Genomic DNA, 27,997 nt, shown 5'->3' with positions numbered 1-27,997 from the left:
CTAATTTAGGATTTAGGAGAAAATAGTCTTCCAATAATTGCAGCCATCGCAATGGCATCTGTTGAGTTTCTTAATCTGTGACTAAATTCAATCACAGCCCAGAATCTGCCTTTTTGTGAGTTTTTACAATCTTTTACTCATTGCTGACTCTGGTGTTACCTAATTTCTTATGTGGTAGAGTTTACAAATGCATTTTATACACTGGATCTTGACTTTGTTATGGTAAATTCGATGTCTGCTAACCTTTTGTCTTTTAAAAGACACCTTGTTGTAGACCCAATGTCTGCAGACCATGTGTCTGTTGATTAACACATTGACAATAATCATTCAAATGACCATTGTCTCCGGATTCTGCATCTCCCCAAAGTGCGAGACTTTCCCCCAGGGGGTGTGGCAAGGAGACAGTTTGAGAATACACACGGTGTGTTCTTTCAGGTGTCACCTGAAAGTCCAAACCCTCCTCTTTCTGTATAAATGCTTCTGATTTCCTTTGTTCTGGGTCTCTTCTCACCACGAACGCTGACTGGTGAGGATTGACCTCTTTTGCAGAAGAAAATAAACACGTGGCCGGCCGGCACAAACATTGAAAGTCTATATTTCACTTCTCATCAGATGTAATAGGAAGGTAAGCAAAATCTTAATAGGGAGTTAAGACAAAAATTCCATAACAATTTGGCGTTGTCTCGGCAGGATTCACGCGCAATCGTCCGGGGCAAAACACGGGAAGCGATTGGCCGTCCTGAATTATATAATTCAGCCTCTGAACGTCTGTTTAGTTTTTAAGACGGGAGGGCTAACCGTGTATTTGTCCTGAATCGTTGCCGCTGAAGTCCAACGAACATAGATCAGCGAAAAACCATCTGGTGAGTACTGAAATATTGACTTCTAAATTATTATTTCAAATTTGGGTTTTAACATTTCCATTTCTCATGATCTTAGCAGGTGGCAAAGTTTTTTTACTGCTTGGGAACTTAAGAAAGACGAAGCAGAGGGTGTTAAATGTTCGTAAAACGTTTGTCTAATGTAGTTTTTTGCTGCTTGTAAACTTTAAGAAAAACGAAGCAGAGGAAAGTTCTACTTGGAGAATAATCAGTCGTACGACGCTTCCTAGTTGGGGTGGGAAGCAGGGTCCCCGTTGAGGAAGCGCGGCCTCCGGGGAGGGCCACTTGTTGACGTTATGAGAAAGAAATGTGGGGAAAAAGGTTCAAATATCTAAATGTTTGGGTTCCCAATAGGGGGTCCCTTAGTTTAAAAGATATATCAAAGTTAGAAGAAAAAACTGAAGAATAGGGAACAGGAAATAATAAGAAAAGTGACATCTGTGTGCACACCCAAAGGAAAATCCAGCTGGTGACTAAAAGCACTTCTAAAAAACTTTTGTTGTTTGTCCAAAGAAAACACTGTACTCAAACAGCCTTACAGGAGGTCTCCAAGTCACTGTGGACTGTCGGTAAGTATGATGTTTTTCAAAGTTTGTGAAAATGTTGTCATCACTCCAAAATCAGACTTTAAACTTTGTGAGTCAGTCAAACAAGAAGCCATCGATTCTTTGAGCCTCTAAAGACAGCAGGAGTCATTGTCCCAGATGATGATTGTCCAAAATGCACACTATTATTTCCTGATAAGAAGATCAGAGATAAAGAAAATAAACACAGTGGCGTGTTTTTCAGGGTCTGCAAGCAGGTAATGCAGCCAATTAATACAATATTTGTATCAATGGTCAACTTTTTCATACATCTACTCTGAGGCTCCAGGTTTACACAGGAAGCTAATTCTGGTTTGCTTTCAACTTCAGCACACGAGGCCATAAATCCACACGTCTGTTTCAAGAGTACTGTGAAAGCCAATGAAGCGTTCAGACAGTCTTGAATCCTTTGTTTTCTCTCCAGACACTACTTTGTTACAATATGCTGATGACCTAAAGATTTGCATCCCACTTTGCAGGTCTATTCTGATGTTGATATTCTATTCTCACACTAACAACATTCAGATCCTGTCTCTCTCTAGGAAATGCAGGCGAGGATGCCGCTGGCTGCAAACAGAGCGACATTCCAACACACTGATCCTTTATTTGTATCAATTCCTGTTACCATTCCCAACTTTCTTACAGCAACACAGCCCTTCGCCACACCACAGGAAAAGACGCTCCAGTGCCACACAGAAAAGGAAGCTGTGTGGTGTGGACCTGACGATAAATCTTTCCTGCCTGAACATTTCTTTCCTCACTTTGCATAAGTGACACATGGGTTGAACCATGTGTCAAAAGGGGGGAATAATGCTATAACCCAACACTGTTTTCACTAAAGGATTTTCAGATTTTCTTCAAGTTTCATCAATCATGAATGGTTTGTGCAACGCATAACAGGTAAGCAAAACGATCACACCCACTCACCCACCACAGACACACCATTTGAACACCTGACGATAGATTTAATAATTGCTTAGTAATAGATCGACATGTGGTCGAACTGAATTGAAGTATTCCCAGCAAAATACCAAAAAGGCTCTGCTAACAGAGATTATTCCCAGCTCACTTTGTCAATTCTGCAATAACCCAAATTAATACATTTCTTGCTATTAACCTCAAACAACATTGTTTATAACACCCTGCCAGAAAATGACACTCTAAAATCAAATTAGCGTAGTGTTGTGAGGAAACAGGACTGCCATGGACAAAAGCCTATTGTCCTTATGCATATTAGAATAAGGAAAACATTTAACATGCACATGAGACCTTTTGCAATTCTTTTACACACAGAGTCTGTAACCAGGCCACTCCATTCCACTCACACAAGAAAATATGTTAAAATATTGCAAAACTTATTCTGTCTATCTGTGTCAGCAGGTAAAATCACCACCAGTTTCCACTTCACGCCATGACTTCCAGCCTGACGACTAGGTGATGGTGGAGGGCCTGAGAAGGAAGCACCGGCATTCCAAATGGTAACGAGCTCCATTCCAGGGCCTTCTGATGACGCATACCGCTGTGAAGATGGCAGAGAACGACGCGGGTCCACGCCAACCACTGAAGGAAGATCCCCGAGCCAATGGAGGAGCCAAGCTGCCAACCGGAACGACAGAGGAGGAGCAGACGACACAAGGACGAACGACAAGGAGGAACACACGCCGAGGATGAACGACACGAGGACGAACAGTGCAAGGACGCACAGACGCCAGAGAGGACGACGCAAGGAATCAACTCAATAAACGCCAACTAGACGTGTTTCAACAAACTACACCATGGCACGTATTGGTGTGGAATTAAATATCCAAGCTCGGGTATACACAAACAACTCAGTTTTAGTCAATGGGTCACCCGACCCACATGGCTCCCAATTTAACATGCTGGTAGATTTTAAGACGGTCAAGCGGACCTCTAGAACTGAAGACAACCACTCTGATGAATATGAGAACATTACCAGCATCATCAAAAATATGCAAGATGCCATTCAACCCCCACCAGCAGTGAATGACTTTCTAGGCTAAAATCTTAGAGCCAAAGATGGCCATCACGGTTTTTAATAATAATTTTCTTTTTGCTCTGCATCTTAATTCCATGCGTGTTAAAATGGCTGTTTGATGTGCTCATAACAAAGATGATTTACTCCTCCACGTATGTTCATGTGTATGCCAATAAGGCCGACCAAAATTCAACCTCTGTTCACATTCCTGACACCAAATCAGACTTTGATGATAACATTTTGTAAATGTTTATTTTTATTTTCTTTGTTTTGCTTTGGTTTGGTTTTGTTTATTTGTTTTTATATTCCCATTATTACTTTTATTACTTTTGTAGACAACCGCCAGGATGATATATTTTTCAATCTGTGTGAATTAGTGATAATAGTTATGACTATTTTTAATTTTGTTCCCTTTTATTTTTTTAATTCCTTTTTATTTTTCTTTAAGGTTGTTTTGTTTTCTATTAGTGATTAGGTCTACTCAATTGAAAGAAAGTGGTTGATGATTTCTAATTTTTATCTTTTTAAAATTCTATTTCAATATTGTTTTCCTTTAGTTTTACACTATTTCATTTTTTTTATTTTTTATGGTTTTCTCCTATTAATGATTAATTAATAATCAAAAGGGACAAGTGTTATGGTAAATTCGATGTCTGCTAACCTTTTGTCTCTTAAAAGACACCTTGTTGTAGACCCAATGTCTGCAGACCATGTGTCTGTTGATTAACACATTGACAATAATCATTCAAATGACCATTGTCTCCGGATTCTGCATCTCCCCAAAGTGCGAGACTTTCCCCCAGGGGGTGTGGCAAGGAGACAGTTGGAGAATACACACGGTGTGTTCTTTCAGGTGTCACCTGAAAGTCCAAACCCTCCTCTTTCTGTATAAATGCTTCTGATTTCCTTTGTTCTGGGTCTCTTCTCACCACGAACGCTGACTGGTGAGGACTGACCTCTTTTGCAGAAGAAAATAAACACGTGGCCGGCCGGCACAAACATTGAAAGTCTATATTTCACTTCTCATCAGATGTAGTAGGATGGTAAGCAAAATCTTAATAGGGAGTTAAGGCAAAAATTCCATAACAACTTGTATGAAGACTTTTTGAACTTTTTATAATATGACTTTTTATAAATGTTTTCATGGAGCCTGTAAGATATGCGGTGGACACTGGCATGAGTAGTCAGACAACAACCTTTTATTCTGCTGTCTCGATATCAACACAACAATACAACAGCTAGATAACAGCGCTTCTAGTGGACAAACTCAGTAATACACTTTTATTATTGCAATACACTACATCTCCCTTTCTCAAGTTATATTGTTCCAATTACTATGAGAACAAGTGAGAGGTGGCATTAAACCAGATGTGAACATGAATGCATCGTGTAAAAAACATATTAACTTTTTATAAGACTTAAAGGGATAGTTCGCCTCTTTTTTTATATATATTTTTTGGGGCTTTTTATGCCTTTAATGGATAGACAGTTGGAGAGAGACAGAAAGCAGGGGGCAGAGAGAGGGGGAAGACACGCAGCAAAGAGCCGTCCGGTACGGGACTCGAACCGGGGCCAGCTGCAGCAAGGGCTGTAGGAGTAAAAGGAGTCTGCTGCCAGCACTTCGTCGCCAGTGTTAACCAATGTGGTATGTTTTGTACTCCCTTGGTCCCTGGCCTTTTCTCTGAGAATTCTTACGGTTTCCTGTGCTCCTTCCCAGGTTACCTCAATGCAGCTAACGTGCTCCTGTCTCCACTTTTCTGAAACATTATTCAAGTCATCATGCCAAGTTTCCAGTTTCCAAGTTCTCCTCACTTCCCGAGGTTCCTCGCTGGCAGCATCCTGGAGAAGCCCTCCTTAAAGCCTCCTTCCGGTCGCACCTTGCTCACCCTCCAAGCCACCTCGTCTCGACCACCATCTCAAACCACCACTAACCTCCTGGATTCAGACCCCACTCATCTCCCCCTGGTGGCAAACCATCAACTTCTCTTTGAAGACCCGTTCCAGTGTTTCCAGTCCCAGACCATTCCTCTCCACTATTCTAGTCCTTCAATAAATCATTCTAAATCTACTTCCTCCTCCTGAGAGTGTTCTGCATTTAGGCCAAAATCCTTTGGAATCTTAAAACCATGACAAGGCGCTCCCATCACCCCATTCTCAGGGATTATACCTTTTTCTCACCAGTAGACCACTCATATTTGAGATTCGATTATTTCTTAGCTTGCTGCTCTCTGATGAGTGACATTTCAGAAATCAAAATCCACACCATATCACTGTAAGCAATCATGCCCCAGTCTCTATCTGATGAATAAGAGAGTCACACCACCACCTAGTAATTGGAGATTGAATACATCATTACTTAAAGACCCTGATTTAAAAACGGAATGGTGTATATATCTAGAAAATAATGACCTGCCAGGAACGCCAGCTTGTTTGGGTTTCTGGACTACTCTAGTGGCCACTGGGCAAAAGGTGGGTGTTAGAAAAAGTTATACTATGAGAAAAAGCTTCCTCCTATCTTTTAGTTCTCGTAACATTGTGTGGCTAGTAAACATAAATAATATAAATCGTGAAAGTATCTTTTTTTTTTTAACTCTGACAACTCTGGGCCAGCAACCTGATAGGTTGTCTTCTTGCTGCAAGAAAAAAGATTTTGTGTTAATTGTTTCCAGCTTTTCTGACAGTGGGGTACACCCTGGACAGGTCACCGATTCATCGCAGGCCCTCAGAAGATGTTTATTTTTAAATGGTGCTTTATAAATAAACTGAATTGAATGGATAACTCCCAGCATGTCAGACAGGGAGGCTCTTTGACACACCGCTCTCTCCTATAGCCACATAAACACATACACACACATACTGGTCATCATAAAATACCTTTGTCAACAACCACATATCCAAATCAGTTCACAAATCTACTTCTCTCCTTAAAGTGTTTTCAGTTGATGACTTTAGCATGTGTAAGTTTATCTGAAAAAGAGTGAGCCGGCCAACGAAGAACAGATGCAACTAAGTGCCGACTGTAGAGAGAGACAGTACTCAAGGAGGATTGATTCAAGAATGATTTTCCTGAAAGTGGTGCTGGATTTGGGTTAGTTCTGTATTTTTGTAGCGGAATCAATGGTTTATAGTCCCAATAAGTATTGGTGGATCTTATCACCCTTACCTTCCAACAATCATGAGTTCCTTTTCAGTGGCTCTCGGCCTGGCTCTGTGGTAGAGGTCCAGAGTGAACAGAGTTGAGCTGCTGTTGAAGATGGAGGTCAGAGATGACATCAGAGCAGCTAAGATCACGGCCAGCATTAGACCACGGAGACCTGTGAGAACAGGTAAAAGATGACCTTGTCATTGTGAATATTCCTGCAAATCTTTCTGATGCAAACCTATTTACATGCTACAGATTCATTTAAAAAAAAAAAAAAAAAAGATTCTTTTAGTAATAAAGCTACACAGTAAAAAAAAAAAAAAAAATTAATAAATGAGTAAATTTAATTGGAAAAAAAAAACATTGATACATGATCTCAGTTGTGCCCATATATGAAGTTTGGTTCCCATTTGGACATGTTAGTGAGTTAAAACTTTTCTTATTTGTCTTTTTGCCAAGGTTTAGCTCACCAGTGAGGCCAGTGACCATGCCTTTATTTTCAGACATTTATTTAACTGCTATGTTTTATGACTAATGGCACGAGCAGCATGTTCATCCGTGTTACGTTAAAAGAGCAAAAGAGCAAAACATTTCCTGTTAAGTGAAGCTTTACTTTTTAGAACTAATTAACTGTTTTTAAAGTGTTGCAATAGTTAATTGGGCCTTTCAAAGTCTAATTAATCCTTGGAATAAAAACTCAAATCAAGACGATTTGAAGAGAAGAGTACATTAAACTATTTATTCCTTCAGTCATCGTCGGGATTGCAAGATCTCTGAAATCTAAAATTGATGAACTTGGAGCTCTGACTCCTCTGCCTCTCTTCACAGCTTTCAGACTATCCAAGCTGAGAATACAGACAAAAGGTAAAGGAGAAGAAAATCCAGTTCTTGTTATCAACAGATTGTGTAATCCTTGACATGTGCCAATACATTCATGTCAATATCTTTTTTTCTGCATAATTTCCAACTTTTCAAAGGTTTGTCAACTGATCTTTGAAATGCTGTTATTTTACCTTTGTTTATATTGTAACAATATACTTTCTCTGAAGGTATTAATGCAGTTACATTCAGTTCACCGTAAATTTCCAACAGGTCACTGCACGAGAAGGCAAGCCCGCTCCCATGTAGGGCACATGTACAGGGCATTACCTTGAAGGTTGTACATTTACCAGGACAATTTCACTGTGGATCTTCTACCAGGGGGTTCCAAGCCCTTTGGTCTTTCAGAAAATCATAGGTCAACTGTTTTACCACTCAGGACACCACCCATAATCCCCTATCTTACTCCATGGTAGGTCCGACAGTGACACTACTGGATCCCCCAGCAGGCTTATTGCCTTGGAGCCTATCGTATGCCTCTCCTCCTTTCCCAGCAGTTCTAGCTGAGGTGAAGATGTTAATGGTCGGAGTCCTATTGGCCGCAGATCTGAGGGAATTGCTAGCAGGAGTCCCATGTCATTTCCCACCCTGACTAGACATGTTGACAGTGGCTTAGAGACCCAAATCTAGGGATTTATAGGTTTCGTGTTGGGCCTTGTTGTGGGGGTTCTCCACAACTTGAGCCTAGCTGTTCTTTCAACTCTGCAGGGAGTCAGAGCCCTTCTGTTAGTATTATTGGCACTGGGTGTAGCACCAGGGGTTGGGATTCAGCTTCTTGTGGGGCAGACATCATTCTCATGGTCTTACAATCTCTCAGAGTCTACCATGTCTACAAGGGCATGTGGTATCCACTTCTGATTGGCACATTGTGGTTGAAGGCTCAGAAATGGGCCTGTAGCCCCTAATTGGGAGGTCCCAATTGTAAAGTAGTGTAATGTCCACACGAACTTTGAACTATAATAACGCTTTACTGGTAACTCTCAGAACTAGCACAATCAGACATGAGCACAAGCATACAGGTGTCAACTTCGCAGGTACACCGGAACAACAACAAATCGAGCGGGAGGGGCAGTGTCAACAAGATGATTTACGGCAGGCAGCCTTTACGACGGCTGTCTCAGGTCACTGAGACTGTTACTGTCGTAACCCATATTAAAGGCAGTCCGTTCCCATATAAGAGTCCTTATATGACACCAATAATGCAAGGGGTTCAGGGTTCCAATGCAAGGTATCTCATGCCACCAAGGCACGGTCCCTTCATAAAATTTGCAGGTTGTTCTGCACATACTCACAGAGCCTCTCTTTGAGCCATTGTCTGGCCTGGGGCAGAAGATCCTCTCCCTGAAAACAGACTTCCCCCTTGTAATGGCCTCGGCAAAGCGGGTGTCTGAATTGCACGCCCAGTTTGTGTGCTGATCCTGTCCAAACTAGGGTTGATAAGGCCGAGAGCTCAGCTCTATCACTCCTTCCTAACCCCACCACTACACAGATGGTTCTCAGGAGGTCTTTAGTTCGGGATCTTTTCAATCACCTCTTTTCAAGAAATTGCAGAAGCAGCTTGATGACACCTGATCTTCCTAATCTACTGCCTTTTGCGTTACATTGCCTAGTCTAGTGCCATATGGCAGACTGTTAACCTGTCTGCTATGTGGATTCTGTGCATGGTAGGTGTTGTCAAAGCAGTGGTTGTTCCAGTGGGTAGTCCAGGCCATTGCCTTAGCTTAAGGAGTGCTAAGGGGTGCTGGCCCAGTCAGCCCGGGGGATGGCTGCTTTTTTGGGCTCTCTTCAAGGATGTTCTTTTTGGGAACATTTGTTTCATGTCTGATGAGCCTCTTTCCTGACATTTGCAAGGTTTTATCATTTAAACGTGGCATCATTGATGGCATTTGCTGTTCTACAAGCTGAAAAGTGAGTTTGGGCCTGGTCCCTGCCATGCTGAGTGTAATTTCAGAGTGAAGTTGACCCATGGTTGAGTTGTGTTCTTCTCATTATTGAGAATCCTTTTCAGATTGCAGTCAAGAAGTTCTCCAACTGAAATGGTTGTATAGGCAAAGGGGAAATGTAAGTATTATTTGCTTTTCAGTATCAGAGTACATGACATTTTTAAGTCTTTAGTTTAAAAAAAACACAAAGTCCTGACAAAAAGCCCAGCATTTCGGCTTTTGTGTGACGTGAGGTTGGGACTAACATAACATCCATCAGTAACATAACACTTGACCAAAACACTTTTGTCATTCTTGGTTGGGTTTAGACAATAAAATGAAAATAAAAATTTAATTAATAAAACAAAAATAAAAAACAACAATTTTACTTTTTGGATTGGTAACATGTAAGAGTCATGTAAGGGTTAGAAATGGAGAATGAGCCAGTGAAGGCCCAGTTTTATTCATAAGATGTGATTGCATCTGCACAGGGAAGACTGATTAATTTGCTATAAAGAGTTCACCCTCACTAAGGCTAACCCATACAGTGGTGAGAACCTCAGTTACCTGCATGACCATCTATTCTTCTGCTCGAACAGTATGGCTGTTTCGCACTTGTGATGTGTCCTAAACCTTTGATTGCTGAAAATCTTAATATATCTTATTCATCAAATTGTAAAAGTAAATGGGTGAATTCAAATACATGACTGAAAATGTGTGTGTTTGTCTGTGTCTGTGACATACCCACAGGCATTAGTTCTACCACCAGTTTGGGGTATGCAATATTGGAACAGCCAACTGAGGCACCACATATGCTCTGACACAATGCTGGATCCACACAACCAACCTCATCTACAAATACAAAACAAGCACAGGGAAGGGAGGAACAACTTAAAAGGCGTGACTGGTTTTTAGTCGGCGTTTGGTTCTATTTCTTAAATTAAAAATTAAAAAACAACTTAAACTGCCTCGTTGAAAATTTTTTGCACTTGCATTTACAAAATAAATAGGATATATATTTCAGTCAGTGACAATATATACTAACTTCTACTTGAAAGTGTCAACAAAAAGGATACCTGATAAACTTCCAGGTGTTGATTTACTGTTATTGTATTGCATTAGATTGATTAAGCTTTCTTTCAATATGAGATTATTCAACATAAGGAAAAATTTCACGGTACAGTCTCAAATAGAGAAGTAGACAGACTTACCTGGGAACAGTGCTCGGCTTATCATGCCAGGCATCACAATGAAGAACATAGGCAGCAGTTTGAGGTAGCCTCCCAAAACACTGCCTGCTTTGGCATGAGACAAAGATTTGGCTGACAGAGACCTCTGGACTATAACCTACAAAGGCAGACATACATCTGCACACAGTTATAATAATCGTCATCATAATGTTCATTATATCCATCATAATAGTTTGATCTTTATGTCGTATGGATGGTAAACATATTGTCATATTTCTTGCGTGTGTCAAAAAACCCACACTTTTGGTAAAAAAAAAGAATACATTTTTTCCATGAAAAGCTTTTCCTCTTTTTTATAGTTACAACCAGAAATTTGAATTGATTCTTGATTTTAAATGGATAATTGTTTAAATGTATATCCCCAGCCTTGAGGACCCGAACTTGAGAAGAGGGGTACTGCCCACAAGAGAGATACGTGTGGAATTTATATATATATCTATGTCAAGAGAAGCCTTGGAGCTTGAGAGTTCTACAAAGTATCTTGGCTGTTCCAAGGACTGCACTCTTTTGGAAAGAGACTTGGGGGTCACGGCCCTGAGTGTTCCGATTAGCACTGGCACCACTGTAGCCTTCACTTCCTACATCTTTTCAACTTCCTCCTTCAGCCCATGGAATTTATTTCAAGCTTCCTATGTTCCTTCTTCATACTGGTGCTGTTGGAATTGTTATATCTATCACTTTTGCCTTCTTCTGTAGTTTCTCAACAACCACAATGTCTGGCTGGTTAGCTATCACCAGTTTATTAGTGTGAATCAGGAAGTCCCACAAGATCTTTTAAGATCCTTGAGATGACATTTGTTGTGATTTGGCACTATATGATAAAACTTAATTGAATTGAACCGAATTGATCTTAGCTCTGTCATTCTTCACTACCTTTGGAGGTATCCTCCACTTTGACTTTGGGACTTCCAACCAATACTCGACAAAGATGCTACTGTACACTATTCCTGGCACTTGGTTATGGCATGTATCCTGTACCTAACTGCATCTTACACCTTGCTACTATGTGCTGGATTGTCTCAGAGGTCTCTTTCTACCGCCTGCCCCTGGGGCCCTGTCAAATTGCTTTCATGCTCAGCGCCTGTTCATGACCTGTCATGATTAGTAATGACGTTTTGTGGATTGAATCAAGATGGTGGCACGTGTAGACGCAGCGGCTCTGTGCTCTCACTTCCAGTGCTTTGTTCTGATATTCGTTTAATTCAATTCAATTCAGTTTTATTTATATAGCACCAAATTACAACAAATGTCATTTCAAGGCACTTCAATAATATAGTCCAATTCAAGCCAATTGGAGTTCAATTCATTGTAATCGTAATTGATTACAAAATAATCCAATTACTCCAATTTCATATAGAGCCAATTCAAAAACAATTTCCTAGCTAAGGAAACCAACAGATTGCACTGAAACTTTTTCTTTTTCGGTCCAATCTCCCGTCCTGAGGCGACTGTGGAGAGAAACGACTCCCTTTTAACAGGAAGAAACCTCTGGCAGAACCAGACTCAGGAAGGGTGGCCATCCGCCTCGACCAGCTGGGGTTTGAGAAGACAGAAAAGAGGGGACAACAAACACCATTCAAAGGATACCTATTGGAACAGGGAAACACGAGTTAATGACCACAATAATGTCACATGTACATAATATCATTTGGGAAATTAAACGGGGGAAAAAGAGAGTAAAGTGAGGAAAGGTGTGACAGATGAGGCCCCCATGATGATGTCAGAGAAGTAGGACTTCATTGCAAAGCTAGAACTGCTTATTATTCATCATTGATAGAAGAGAATAAGAATAATCCCAGGTTTCTTTTCAGCACTGTAGCCAGTCTGACTAAGAGTCCGAGCTCTGCTGAGCCAGTTATTCCTTTAACTCTCAGCAGTGATGATTTCATGAGCTTCTTTATCAATAAAATTGTTTCTATCAGAGAGAAGATTGATGGAGTCCTTCCCACTATTATCAGTGATGTATCATCAAGTACAGCAGCTTTAGAAGTATCTTTAGAACCTGATTTATATTTAAATGTGTTGGCTCATTATAGACCTATATCCAATCTCCCTTTTATGTCTAAAGTTCTTGAAAAAATAGTTGCAGCTCAGCTTTGTGATCATTTCCACAGAAATAATCTGTTTGAAGAGTTTCAGTCAGGATTCAGAGTGCATCATAGCACAGAAACAGCACTGCTGAAAGTTACCAATGATCTCCTCTTAGCCTCTGATAGCGGACTTGTGTCTGTGCTTGTCCTGTTGGATCTCAGTGCTGCATTTGATACGGTCGATCACAGTATCTTATTACACAGACTTGAACATGTTATTGGGATTAAAGGAACTGCATTAGGCTGGTTTAAGTCATATTTATCTGATAGATTTCAGTTTGTTCTTGTAAATGAAGAATCTTCCTCACACACCAGAGTAAGTCATGGAGTTCCTCAGGGTTCTGTGCTTGGACCGATTCTTTTCACTTTATACATGCTTCCATTAGGTAACATTATTAGACAGCATGGCATAAATTTCCATTGCTATGCTGATGATACTCAGCTGTACTTATCTATAAAACCAGATGAACCCAATAGGTTGGTCAGACTACAAACATGTCTTAAAGACATAAAGACCTGGATGACTCAGAACTTTCTGCTTCTAAATTCAGACTTAACTAAAGTTGTTGTCTTTGGACCTGAGCGCTTCAGGATGAAACTGTGAACACCAAGGGACAGGACATTGAAACTGTGGTGGACCACAAATACCTGGGTGTTCAGCTCAAGAATTAACTACACTGGACCACAAATACTGATGCACTTTACAAGAAGGGCCCCAGCTGTCTTCACCTGCTAAGGGGACTGAGGTCCTCCGGAGAGAACTCTCTCTTTTTTTTTGGGGGGGGGGCTTTTATGCCTTAATGGATAGGACAGTAAGGAGAGACAGGAAGCAGGGGGCAGAGAGAGGGGGAACGACATGCAGGAAAGGGCCGTCCGATGCAGGACTCGAACTGGGGCCAGCTGCAGCGAGGACTGTAGCCACTTGTAAATGGGGCGCCAGCTCAAACCACTATGCCACGGACAGCCCCAAACAGGACACTCTTAAAGGAGAACTCCGGGGCATTTGAAGCGCAATCCCATTGCTCGAGGTTGTCAAATACTGACAGTAGGACACAGACCGGTGCAAATCTGCGCTCCCTGTGCGGCGATTGCGCTGTTTGCGCAGCCTGTCATGCTAGCCAAATACGTGGTGGCTAAGGGGCAAGTGCTAAACCTTCCACGTAAAACAACAACTTGCACACTGCAGAAACGTCACACCACTTTATGGTATGCGCGCGCATGTGAAAGCCCAAAAGAGTCAATGGACGATACTCCCATATATTTAGAAAAAGGTCCGAAAATAATCAGACCTCTGTGGCAGCTGCAGGACTGATGAAAAGCTGACCAATTCAAACTCCTCGGGCCGAGGACAAAAAACCGAGGAGCTTAGCGGAGGTGCCACTTAGCTCTCTTGCTAGCTCTCTTGCTAGCTCTCTTGCTAGCTCTCTTGCTAGCTCTCTTGCTAGCTCTCCAGGATTACTAACCATGCCTTTAAGAATAAAAAAGGCACCATCCTCAAGGGAGTATTGTATCTCCACATCACAGACAACTTTGAAAAAACAAAACAACGGGAGGACTTTAACAGAACTGTTAATCAAGATTAAACTTTGAGTGCCTGTGTGTGGCAGAGAGAGAGATAGCCAAATACGTGGTGGCTAAGGGGCAAGTGCTAAACCTTCCACGTAAAACAACAACTTGCACACTGCAGAAACGTCACACCACTTTATAAACCATCCGACAATAAAGTCACAAGCCTTACCATCAAAACCATATGCATGGTTCTCACATTACTGGCATGGGGACGTTACAAAACAACTTTATAAACAGCATGTCACTTACCGGTTGTTGGTATGCGCGCACATGTGAAAGCCTAAAAGAGTCAATGGACGATACTCCCATATACAAAACAATTATCTTCTCTAGAACAGCCATGATAAACTATTTAAAACATTACAACCAGAGGTGGAAACAGTACTGAAAAATTGTAATTAAGTAAAAGTATCTTTACTTTGCCTAAATTCTACTCAGAGTAAAAGTAAAAGTACCCATCTCAAAATTTACTTGAGTAAAAGTGCAAAATTACTTCATTTAAAATGTAATTTGAGTAAAAGTTACTAAATTACTTTCAGTTTTTTAATGCAAAAAGGATGAGTCATGAATCAAATTCAGTACAAGTTGTTTTAATCGATTTTGAGGTGTATTAAAGAAGTAAGTTTGAAGTCGATGTTCTTAAAGCCGAAAGCTCCGTTTTGGCTGGCAGGCACATCTTGCACTGCATAATCACATTATTGCCTTTCGTGCGTTTGAAAACGAATAATTTTTCTAAATTTGGCGATGGGTTTTTCTGGCTTTCGTCTCCTCCAGAATGTGTATCCTCTTCGTCTTCGGACCTTTCCTCCTCCAAGGTCTCCACGTCTAGGTTAGCAACAGCCATCTTCCAAAGCGCAGGTAGCCTACTAGATCCACCACTCCAGATTATTTAACAATGGAAATCAGAATCAGAATCAGAATTACTTTATTAATCCCTTGCTGGAAATTCCTTTGTTGCAGTGCTCTCATTACAGGAAAAAGAAAAGATTAATAAGAATAAGATAGGGAAAAATATCAATATGTACAAAAAAACAATAAACAGTATTTACAATGCTACTCAGTAGCTAATTATTATTGTTATTGCACATGACCAGGTTATTGCACATGGTGAAGTAATGTCAGACACTGGAATTGTACAGTTTGATGGCCACAGGCAGGAATGACTTCCTGTGGCGCTCTGTGGTGCATCGTGGTGCAATCAGTCTCTGGCTGAAGGTGCTTCTGTGGCTGACCAACACATTATGAAGAGGATGTGCAGGATTGTCCAGCATGGATTTTATCCTTGCTGGACAAGGCAAGGCACGGCCACGCAATTGACTTTCAGTTTCGGGACAGCTATTTAAATTTCCGCCCGCATTTAATTTTTCACCATCAATATTTGTTTTACTCAGTAACGTGAGGGGTTTCAAATGTAGCAAAGTAAAAGTACTTGGGTCAAAATGTACTCAAGTAAAAGTAAAAATTACACATTTCAAAAACTACTCAGAAAATTACAAATTACTCATAAAAAGTACTCAATTACAGTAACGTGAGTAAATGTAATTCGTTACTTTCCACCCCTGATTACAACAATATTACTGGGCATGAAACAACATGAAGTAATGCTAACCTAGCAGTATATGGTATTGTTGTTAAATACTTGAATGCAGTTTTTCTAGAGAAGATAATTGTTTTGTATATGGGAGTATCGTCTAAATGACAATTTCACACGTTGCCATGTCTATACATGGCAACGTGTGAAATTGCCATTTAGATAGAGTTGAATATAACGAATGAGTTATAAACGGCGTGCGTGCCTGAAACATTTGGACATATTTGCGGACTAATACGCATATTCCTTTTTTTCTTTGTTGCCCCCCCCCCCCCCCCCCCCCCCCCCATTCCTAACCCTAACCCTTGTTGCACAGGTGGCATCCTATCATGGCACCATGCTGGAATTCACCGAGCTCCTGAGAGCAAGCCATTCTTTCACCTGAATTTAATTATTTGGATGGGTGACTGAATACTTTTGGCAATGTGGTGTATTTTCATATGTTGTATATTCTATTTTACATCTTGTACATACCATTTTGCATTTGTATATCTATTTTTGTGTATATATACTGTATCTTCTTTACAGAGCTCTGTAATGTGCAATTTTCTCGCTCGTGAGATAATAAAGGTTATTCTATTCTATCAAAAATTTTCCTTGGTGTCTGTATAGAGTTTGAAATTTCAGTACTGTGACAACCTAATTCTATTCATCATGGATCATACCATATGTAAAGTGTTGAATGTGAAATATGTGTCCTGTTATATAATTAGTGCTTATATAGTTGCTGCCTGTCTTGCCTAGGATACTCTCACAGAAAAATTGAATCTGAGAATTTGAGTTGAATTTTCCCAGATAGATTAAAATTAAACAAATAAAAATTTAAATAAATTGTCAGCAGTTTTCTAAAAACGCACCTATCACCTTTCACCCGAATCAAACACCTTTGTGAGCAACAATATGTGAATAGTATTGGTTAAGTTACCTGATCTGTACACCAGACCCATGTTGCCAGTACGGTGAGTCCAAACACTAGACCTGGCCAGGGTAAATCCCCAGACACGGGGTCTCTGAACATATGGAATGCATCATTCCGCGGAGAGTGGCAGGTGGTGTTAACAACTGTCACCAAGGGAACGCTTGACATGTAACGATCCACAAGGCCTTGATACCACCCAACCTTAGAGAAAGCTAGAAAATATGAAAATACATACAAACAGCACAGTGATAATCATACCTCAAATTAACTTTGATGAGAGGTGATGTGTGTGTGTTTTTTTAATCAAGCTACTTAACACTGGCCTGTATTTCATTTAAAGGCATGGTTGGTAATCCTGTTCAGAAACACATTTTGTAATACTGGGTGAAATGGTACGTCTATTCTGAGAGTAATCCAGACCTGATGTATTTAGAAAAAGGTCCGAAAATAATCAGACCTCTGTGGCAGCTGCAGGACTGATGAAAAGCTGACCAATTCAAACTCCTCGGGCCGAGGACAAAAAACCGAGGAGCTTAGCGGAGGTGCCACTTAGCTCTCTTGCTAGCTCTCTTGCTAGCTCTCTTGCTAGCTCTCTTGCTAGCTCTCTTGCTAGCTCTCTTGCTAGCTCTCTTGCTAGCTCTCTTGCTAGCTCTCTTGCTAGCTCTCCAGGATTACTAACCATGCCTTTAAGAATAAAAAAGGCACCATCCTCAAGGGAGTATTGTATCTCCACATCACAGACAACTTTGAAAAAACAAAACAACGGGAGGACTTTAACAGAACTGTTAATCAAGATTAAACTTTGAGTGCCTGTGTGTGGCAGAGAGAGAGAGAGAGAGAGAGAGGGAATCCTACCTATGAACATTAATGAAAAAGCGCCCCCAACCATGATCAAAGTCTGGAGCGCATCAGTGTAGATGACTGCAGCCAAACCACCTATACACATAAAGATTTTTTTTGTTTAGCGCTTGTCAGACATACGATATGCAACATTAATACATTTGTCAATGTGTTAAAGCAATGGCAGACATCCCAAGTTCCAAAAACTCATTTCAGGGAGATGACTCAGTCTCCTCTCCACCCACAATTACATATTCTGTCACCATAATATCTCATATCAGTATGCAATGGGTGCAATGTCAATGTAAAGCCTGGCAACAGTTCAATAGAAACAACTGAAAATATCACTCCTCTGGCTGTTATTGACTTGAGAAAAACATGATGTTGTTATTGCTATTTGATGAAGGAACTGCAGCACCACGCAAAACAATTCTAGGATGGACTGTATTGTGGTAACAAGAAATGAATGAATAAATTGGATGAGTTTGGAGCACTCATGAAGACACAGGAATAGTATTGAGAATGCAGCATTGTGTGTTTCACTGAGACCTGGCTTCAGCAGCATATACTGGACTCCAATTCCACTCTACCTGGCTTTTATAAAATAAAAGCGGACGGAAACATCAAAAGCAGGCCACAAAACATAGCATCCCAACGCATTCATGGAGATTTCCTTCGATTACAACCACGTCTCCCTTTCTGCTACACTTTCAACAGTTAATCCACTGTTTCGAACTCTATGTGTAGCGTAAGGAATGGTGTTGAACCAACAACAACATAAAACTTCAATTACAAATAGATATAGATATATCTACTTCAAATTTGTTGTCCAATTTAAAACTAAAAATATTTACACTATTCAAGCTCCATGGGATACTGAAAGCTTACTGAAAGAATATCTATCATAAACAAAATAATTACATTGATGTTTAGAGGTAAGCATAATACATAGACTATCATTGCTTTGAGAAAAAAAATGTAAACCTGATTGAATGACATGAAAGCCAAATGATTGGTCAGTTATATTTACCATTAAAGGTGGGGTAGGGGTTCTTTTTCTGGAACATTTTTTTACATATTGCTTGAAATACTCTTCACACCCCCATTGCAACCAATTAATTAAAAGTTTTGACACAAAAATGAAAAGTTTTAGTGGCCTCTAGAATGAACAATCTAGGAAAAACACTAGGACAAACAGCTGTGCCTGTTTGCATTCATGTGTGTGTGTGTGTGTGTGTGCGTGTGCGTGTGCGTGTGTGTGTGTGTGTGTGTGTGTGTGTGTGTGTGTGTGTGTGTGTGTATGCATACCTGCTACAGTGAAAGTGGCAGTAACCAGCAGCAGTATGCCTGTGGATACATAGAGATTCCAGCCAAACGACACTTGGATGAACAACGCCCCCGAAAAGATGTCCGTCTGGAAAATTCCCACATGCACACAAATGCACACAAATGCACACAAATGCACACACACACACACACACACACACACACACAAAGAGGCAATGTTGCTCCTATTCTGAGTTGGATCATTTATGTGTCGTTTGAAATTTGCCAAATGAGTAGTTGTAAAAGTACATTTTTGTATCTTACTGATATTTTTGTGAAGATGTAAAGAATGAGTGACAGAACAGATATATATATCCGTATCCTGGAGCCTCCAAAACGTTTGGCCAGGTATTCAGGCATGGTCACCACACCAGCAGAGATGTAGACAGGGATAAAAATCCAACCGAGAGCCACTAGAACCAATGTTGCCTAAAAAAACACACACACTCAAGTAGTCACAACAGATATTATTCGTCACAACAGCATATTACTGTTTCCACCTTTTATTCATTATTTTCAATAAAGTGACGTACACAAACGTTAATATCACACAAAACAAGAATTGAAACATACCCCCAATTAATGTCTACACTGGTGCACTGCAAAGCAGGTTTGACTTGGTAAGACTTTCTTTGCAGTATCCAATCACAAATATTGGGTATAGCACTGTGATTATCAACTTCCTGCTCTAACCCGTTTTCTTAATCAGACTGTGTGCACTTCCATAAATGGCCAAACTGGGGCAATTATAGTCAGCCATAACAATTTCAGCTGGATATGCATGCTTTCAAATTATTTACATCATCTTGGAAATCTTTGGGAGAAATGAGTAGTCTCCTCAGATTATGCTTGTTTCTAATATGATAGAAAACAAAAGTAGACAACATCGTCATGTGAGAAAACAAAGCCCAACCCCTATTAATTCGAAGGTAAATCTAAGGTATGAAGACATCTGGTCCTTACCAGGTTTTGAAATTAGAAACATGGGACCTCAGATGAACAACACATGACATATTAGACTGTGTCATTATCTATTAAACAAAAACCTAGCCTAAATGCAGAATTAGTGCATGATAAACGAAAAAGAATACCTTATGTTCGAGTAGCTCGATGGAGCTTTATTCACAGTAACTCAGGCATTTTTTCATGAAGTCCCATTTGATTATAGAATCCTTTGGTATACAGAGGAGTTCATGGTCAATGTAATATCTGCAGACTGCCCAGGTTCTTGTTCAATCTTTTTCTAATTATACTGGCATGATCCTTTAACATGCTAACGGAGGCCTGTAGAGTCTGAGATGTAGCTCTTGGGTTTTTTGCAGTTTCTCTGAGCATTGCAGGGTCTGACCTAGACCGGGTGAACTTGATGAAACATCTGCTCCCGGGAAGATTGATAACTGTCTTGAATGTTGTTACATTCTACAGTCCCTCACTGAAGCCAGTATGCTTTGAACTCTATAACATCGATATGGCATTAAGAGCCTTTATCAAGGTATGTGGAAGACAAACCTCGAGGCTAATTCAAAGCCAATTACACTAATGAACATTTTGTGTTGCATCTAGAAAGGAAATAGCTTTCACACCTTTCATTGACCTTTCATTGACCTTTCACACCAAATCAGTTTAATCCATTTGTATTTGCAACTTAACATAATAATATGCAGTGAAGTTTGCAAATAATTTAAAAACTGAAAATTGGAAGGATAATTTATCCTACACTTTTTCAACAAGTAAATACCCATTTGTTTAATTAAGTGATACCTACTTTTGTTTTAGGTTATTTAATATTTTTATACATGTTGCATTTGGATGGTGCTACTTACATTCCATTCAAATCCTCCAACAGCAATGCCTCCAGCTGCTCCTGTTCCTGCTAGACCAATAAACAAACCGCTGCCAACATTACTGGACATCAGAGAGGCCCCAATCTGTAAATTAATTCAGATAACAGATAAGAACACAAATAGCTTCCTATATTTACTTGACAAAGTTAAAACAACATTAGAGAAGTTTGTGAACCTTAAAACTATGTGCGTCCGACTCGTTTTGAATTTTGACACACACTTGCTTTGCACATTCCTGGGCCTTAAACTGCCCTAGAATGCCAGGGACTGATACCGCATGAGTATCTCTTTGTGGTTGCTTAACATTTTGTGGGCTTTTGATGGCATCTTTGAGGCCTCTTCAACATGACAATAAAGTCATATATAAGATTTACATTTGCAGGGCTCACAGTTAGATTTGTTTTTATGGCAGTGGTGTTAAATCCCATCACTGCAGAGGGAGGCAAAATGCAAAATTTTGCTCTTTGCTGGTTACGCGGTTACGACTTTAGAATCTTTGCAAAATTCTCAAGTATAACTTTAAAAGCTGCAAGACATTACTAGTTATTTCTATGCATAAAATTCTTGGCATCAATAAAAACACAATCTTAGCTTCCCAAGGCTAGAAATAGAAATAGAAAAATACTTTATTCATCCCCCAGAGGGGGTAATTCAAAATTCGTCAAGAAGGTCCATTTTTAAAACAATATTTACAATGATTGTATATTGCTTATATTGCTATGTGGCTGATGCAATCAGTAACACACAGCACTTTTGTGTACAGCAAAGTTGTGTAGGAACCAGCTTATGATCTATCAGTATCCATCCATCCATCCATCATCTTCCGCCGGTCCGGGGGTCGGGTCGCGGGGGCAGCAGCTTGAGCAGAGAAACCCAGACGTCCCTGTCCCTGGCCACTTCCTCCAGCTCTTCTAGGGGGACCCCGAGGCGTTCCCAGGCCAGCCGAGAGACATAGTCTCTCCAACGTGTCCTGGGTGTTCCCCGGGGCCTCCTCCCAGTGGGACGGGCCCGGAACACCTCACCGGGGAGGCGTCCAGGAGGCATTCTCACCAGATGCCCGAGCCACCTCATCTGACTCCTCTCGATGCGGAGGAGCAGCGGTTCTACTCCGAGCCCCTCCCGTATGACCGAGCTTCTCACCCTATTTCTAAGGGAGAGCCCAGACACCCTGCGGAGGAAACTCATTTCGGCCGCTTGTATTTGCGATCTCGTTCTTTCGGTCACTACCCACAGCTCGTGACCATAGGTGAGGGTAGGAACATAGATTGACCGGTAAATCGAGAGCTTGGCCTTCTGGCTCAGCTCCTTCTTCACCACGACGGGCCGGTGCAGAGCCCGCATCACTGCAGACGCCGCACCGATCCGTCTGTCAATCTCCTGCTCCATTCGTCCCTCACTCATGAACAAGACCCCGAGATACTTGAACTCCTCCACTTGGGGAAGGATCTCATTCCCGACCCGGAGAGGGCATTCCATCCTATCTATCAGTATGCTATAGGAATTTCAGTGGTTCAAAATTTTAGTGTGTGTCTTTATTCGCTGAGGTGTGATGACACTGAGCTCTTGAAGATCACAAATAGATGACACAAATGTATCCTATGTTCCCTTTCTTTTCTTAAAAAATACACGACTATGTTTATTGAAATATTTGTAATTAATTCTTCAGTAAATTACCCAAAAGAGGGGCTCTCATCATGGTGGCTTAACCCATGGGCGTCGCACCCGTGGGGGATGGGGGTGTTTCGACACCCCCACTTTTACAGCAAGGTGATTTCATCCCCCCCACATTTTCCAAAGGTAAACCCGTTTGCCCACCCTCGTAATGCACCAATATACAAAACAAGGAGCGCACCTCAGCTCCCTTACGCTGCACGAAAAGGCATTGGTCAAACTAAACGGACATTCACCCAATCACAGACTGTTGTCCGCGACACGGCCCGGGAAATTTGATATTACGTCAGAGACGAATAGCCGGAGCTAGTGATGGGAAGCTCGGCTCTTTTGACTCGGCTCCCAAAGAAGAGCCGGCTCCCGAACGGCCACCTCTGGAACCTGATTGGACACCTCAGGTGTCACTCCAGTTGATTGACAGGCAAGTCTCATTGAAAGATGAGTGAGAAACGCGGCGTCTTCAAAATGAGTGGCAGGGGTAGAGAGTGTCCTGTTGAACCTACAATCAGAGTGAACCTACTTTTGTGGAATACATCATTTTGAGTTAAGTTTTTTTTTATTATTATTATTATTATTTATTGGGGGCTTTTTATGCATTTAATGGACAGGACAGTTGGAGAGAGACAGGAAGCAGGGGGCAGAGAGAGGGGGAAGACATGCAGCAAAGGGCCGCTCGGTGTGGGACTCGAACCGGGGCCAGCTGCAGCAAGGACTGTAGCCTCTGTACATGGGGTGGCTGCTTAACCCACTACGCCACCGACCGCCCCATTTTGAGTTAAGTTTAATGTGATTTCCATATGAGTCATTATTTTTAAAAACTGCACATCAGTATGTGTGAGCCTGATTAGCTTTCCAATGTTATGATCTTGCATTTGTGTATTTTCATAAGATAACAATCAGGACTTCCTTTGATGAATTCTTAATCATCTTCTTTGTTTGTAAAAACAGCACAGCCAATGTAATACTACATCAAGTAATCAAATGTGTTAGAAAATGTGTTGTCTACACATGAAGGGCATCACATGCACCCTGAACAAAAGAGGCTGACATAAAAATAATATTTGACCTTTTTTCTCAAAGTGATACTGACTTTTATTTAACACAGCAATGACTACCTCATAATAGCCCCTACTACATTAAATAATGTATGCAACAGAGACCAGAAGGACATAAATGGATAACTTTTTCTTTTTTCTCTTTATTCTGCAGAACAACAATAAGACAAGATTTCCATGAAGAAATTCTGAGATGTGATTTTTTTATTTGTCTTTTAGAATGCAGCTCCTGAGAATTAACAGTTAAATTCTGTTTAATTTATCTGATTATCACTTTCTGAACAAAATTGAAAGGTTTGCTGCATTTGAATACTAAGTTTGTTAACAGTAACCTCTTAGTCTGCTTTCAAATATTAACATCAAAGAAAAGTATTGTACTTACAGGCCACCAGGTCATGGAGCGGCCAGCCAAGAAGTACCCCCCAACAGTGGTGCGATTGGCTCGCATTGATGCCTATATAAGAGAGAGGTAAAAGAAGGGCACGAGTACACTCAAAGCATTACTTAAAATCCTTTTGACATGAAATGTCACACATTTCCAGTCAAGTTTCACATTGGAAATTTCACTTAATTGCATATAAAGTGTACAAAGAAGTTGTGCAACTTCTTACCCAGATTCCAATCACCAAGACAATGATAAAGTAGACGACAACCACAGCAATATCAGCAATATCCACACTGAGACTGGTTCCAGGAGGTTCTGTTGTTGTGAACCCAAAGAAGCTCCAAATTAGAAAATGAATAGAATTTTGATTTGACAGTTTTCCTTGTCTTTTCTTGACATATCTATACAGACCCACCATATATGTGTTGCACTATAAATTATTCAAAATGATCCATAGTGGGCTAAAGAACAACAGTTAATTTAACCTATTTCACACTGATGTCCAACGCCTACCCCAAATTGCAAAAGGTTGGGATGGTATGGTAAATTAAGAAAAACGAACAACAGTAATTCTTGCATTTAGTTAGAGTTGTTGAATTGCAGACATTCATGTTTTATTCTGTCAGTTCAATTAAATTAAATTCAGTTTATTTATATTGGGGATATTTACAAATAAAACAAATCTTTAAAGATGCAATCGAATTCAGTCCAATTATGATCAAATGTACTCCAATTAATTCTAATTACCTTATAATCCAATTTGATGAAGTTTGTTATAATCCAAATCAGTTCTATTCATTATTATTGTATTCATATATTGCCAATTCATGAAACGTTGTCCTGTTCAGGAAACAAATGCATCAACTCTTCTTTCATTTAATCTTCTGTCATGAGCATGCACAAGGTAAAAATAGAGATGAAAAACTCCCTCCAGCATAGCCAAACAAAGGAAGGGCGACCATCAACAGGACAGGAAAAAGGGCTCAAGAAGAAACTTAATTTAATCTATGAATATAGATTATATAAAGGGCTCAGATATTCAGTGTTCATTCTTTGTATTACAATGTCTGGTTAAAGGAAGTGGAATATGTAAGATGCTACTCTATTACTATGTTATCAGAATCAAAAACAGTTTTATTGCCAAGTAGGTTTACACATACAAGGTTTTAGTTGTGGCGTGCTGGTGCTTTGTTTTTCTGAAAACTTAAAATAAAAACAATAAATAAGAACAGTTGGTAAAAGTGGAAGTGAAACAATGGAATAAATGTGTACAAGTATTGTATAGACAGTCCGTACAGGAGATAGTACACGTTAATGTAATGTGTAGAGGGTGGTGGGGGTGGGGGATCAGTGTCAGTGGGGTCTCTGGTCTTGTTTATGAGGCCAGCTGCAGAGGGGAAGAAGCTGTTCTTGTTGCGTGAGGTTTTGGTCTTGATGGACCGCAGCCTCCTGCCAGAGGGGAGTGGGTCGAAGAATTTGTGTCCAGGATGGGAGGGGTCAGCTGCAATCTTGCCTGCACGTTGCCTAAGGAAACTTAAAGGGGAACTCCGGGGCATTTGAAGCGCATTTCCATTGCTAGAGGTTGTCAAATACTGACGGTAGGACACAGACCGGTGCAAATCTGCGCTCCCTGTGAAGCAATTGCGCTGTTTGCGCAGCCTGTCATGCTAACCAAATACGTGGTGGCTAAGGGGCATGAGCTAACCCTTCCATGTAAAACAACAACTTGCACACAGCAGAAACGTCACACCACTTTATAAACCATCCGACAATAAAGTCACAAGCCTTACCATCAAAACCATATGCATGGTTCTCACATTACTGGCATGGGGACGTTACAAAACAACTTTATAAACAGCACGTAACTCACCGGCTGGTTGTAGGCTCGCGCATGTGAAAGCCCAAAACAGTCGATGGACGATAATCACATATACAAAACAATTATATTCTCTAGAAAAACTGCGTTCAAGTATTTAAAACATTACAACAATACATGCCCTGTAATATGCAGAGTTTCTGCACATCAGATGTTGACCCTCTTGGCACTGAGTTTCTGTCCATGTTGTCTACTGAGAGAGTTCACCTATGTTACCTGCTGGCGTTGCATATGACATAATCAGTTAAGTTGTTGTCAAGCTACAAAATGTTCTACAAACATCTGTGAAAGAATGTATCGCTCTCAGGAGCTCGGTGAATTCCAGCATGGTACCATGATAGGATGCCACCTGTGCAACAAGTCCATTCATGAAATTTCCTCGCTACTAAATATTCCACAGTCAGCTGTCAGTGGTGTTATAACAAAGTGGAAGCGAGTGGGAACGACAGCAGCTCAGCCAGGAAGTGGTCGGCCACGTAAAATGACAGAGCGGGGTCAGATGATGCTGAGGCTCACAGTGCTCAGAGGTCACCAACTTTCTGCAGAGTCAGTCGCTACAGACCTCCAACCTTCATGTGGCCTTCAGATTAGCTCAACACTGTGTAGAGAGCTTCATGGAATGGGTTTCCATGGCAACTGCATCCAAGCCATACATCACCAAGTGCAATGCAAAGCGTCGGATGCAGCGTCGGACTCTAGAGCAGTGGAGACGCCTTCTCTGGAGTGACCAATCACGCTTCTCCATCTGGCGATCTGATGGAGGAGTCTGGGTTTGGCGGTTGCCAGGGGAACGGTACTTGTCTGACTGCATTGTGCCAAGTGTAAAGTTTGATGGAGGGGGGATTATGGTGTGGGGTTGTTCTTCAGGAGCTGGGCTTGGCCCCTTGGTTGCTTCATACCAAGAGATTTTGGACAATTTCCAAGATTTTGGACAAGCTCCATACAGACATGGATGAGCCAGTTTGGTGTGGAAGAACCTGACTGGCCTGCACAGAGTCCTGACCTCAACCCGATAGAACACCTTTGGGATGAATCAGAGCGGAGACTGTGAGCCAGGCCTTCTGTCCAACATCAGTGTCTGACCTCACTGATGTGCTTCTGGAAGAATGGTCAAAAACTCCCAGAAACACTCCTAAAGCTTGTGGAAAGCTCCCCCAGAAGAGCTGAAGCTGTTATAGCTGCAAAGGGTGGGCCGACGTCAGTGTGCCCCAGGGCAGCTGTGGCTACAATCCAGTAGTCTGCCACCATCAGCATAGCACTTTGAGATTCCGTATGAAATGAAAAGTGCTTTACAAATGTAATTGATAATTATTATTATTATTAAACCCTCTGGATTAAGAATGGAACGTTACTGAAGCTCATATGCGTGTAAAGGCAGATGAGCCAATGCTTTTGCCAATATAGTTCAATTCAATTCAATTCATTTTTATTTATATAGCGACAAATACAACAAATGTCATCTCAAGGCACTTAGATAGTAAGTCCAATTCAAATTCAATTAATTAATAATAATCATAATTCATAAAATAATCCAATTCGTTCATATAGAGCCAATTCAAAAACAATTTCCTAGCTAAGAAAACCAACAGATTGCAATGAAAACTTTTTGTTTTTCGGTTCAATCTCCCGGCCTGAGCGTGCCTGAGGCGACTGTGGAGAGAAACGACTCCCTTTGAACAGGAAGAAACCTCTGGCAGAACCAGACTCAGGAAGGGTGGCCATCCGCCTCGACCAGCTGGGGTTTGAGAAGACAGAAAGGGGGGGGGGGGGGGGGGGGGGGGGGGGGGGGCGCTCTGTTGGAACAGGGAAACACGAGTTAATGACCACAATAATGTCACATATACATAAAGAGAGTAAAGTGAGGAAAGGTGTGACAGATGAGGCCCCCCAGCAGTCTAGGCCTATAGCAGCTTAACTATGGGATGTTTCAGGATTACCTGAGCCATCCCTATTCAAGGTAAACACAAGAAACTTGTGCTAACGAAAAAATAAATAATAAAATAAAGGAGCAGACTCAGTGAGTAATTCCCTATACTCCCTATATAGATCTGCTCCTCACACCACAACAACCATCTTTTTACAGCCACAAGCTACCTCAGCCTCTCACCAACTGCACACCAGTCACAGCGGGGTGGGGATGCAAACCCTGGTTCAGGTAGGGGGAGAAATAAAAGAGG

The 27,997-nt window shown here is 41.0% G+C and overlaps 1 protein-coding gene across 1 annotated transcript in view; it reads right to left on the bottom strand.

Annotated features, from left to right (window-relative positions):
- The window catches only part of slc5a9 (solute carrier family 5 member 9), a 32,051-nt gene extending 7,803 nt beyond the window's left edge, over positions 1–24,248 (bottom strand). The window contains exons 1-10 of the mRNA XM_075484577.1: positions 24,171–24,248; positions 23,942–24,013; positions 20,813–20,917; positions 19,254–19,418; positions 18,972–19,077; positions 17,679–17,759; positions 16,830–17,035; positions 10,616–10,751; positions 10,149–10,256; positions 6,625–6,775 (exon numbers count right to left, since the gene is read on the bottom strand). Coding sequence (XP_075340692.1) covers positions 6,625–6,775; positions 10,149–10,256; positions 10,616–10,751; positions 16,830–17,035; positions 17,679–17,759; positions 18,972–19,077; positions 19,254–19,418; positions 20,813–20,917; positions 23,942–24,007 — 1,124 coding nt within the window. The 5' untranslated portion in view covers positions 24,008–24,013; positions 24,171–24,248. The remainder of the gene's footprint in view (positions 1–6,624; positions 6,776–10,148; positions 10,257–10,615; positions 10,752–16,829; positions 17,036–17,678; positions 17,760–18,971; positions 19,078–19,253; positions 19,419–20,812; positions 20,918–23,941; positions 24,014–24,170) is intronic.
- Between the last annotated feature and the right edge of the window lie 3,749 nt (positions 24,249–27,997).

The sequence above is a fragment of the Odontesthes bonariensis genome, chromosome 15, assembly GCF_027942865.1.
Source record: "Odontesthes bonariensis isolate fOdoBon6 chromosome 15, fOdoBon6.hap1, whole genome shotgun sequence".
NCBI classification, from domain to species: domain Eukaryota; kingdom Metazoa; phylum Chordata; class Actinopteri; order Atheriniformes; family Atherinopsidae; genus Odontesthes; species Odontesthes bonariensis.
This window is presented reverse-complemented; position numbering and strand designations above follow the sequence as displayed.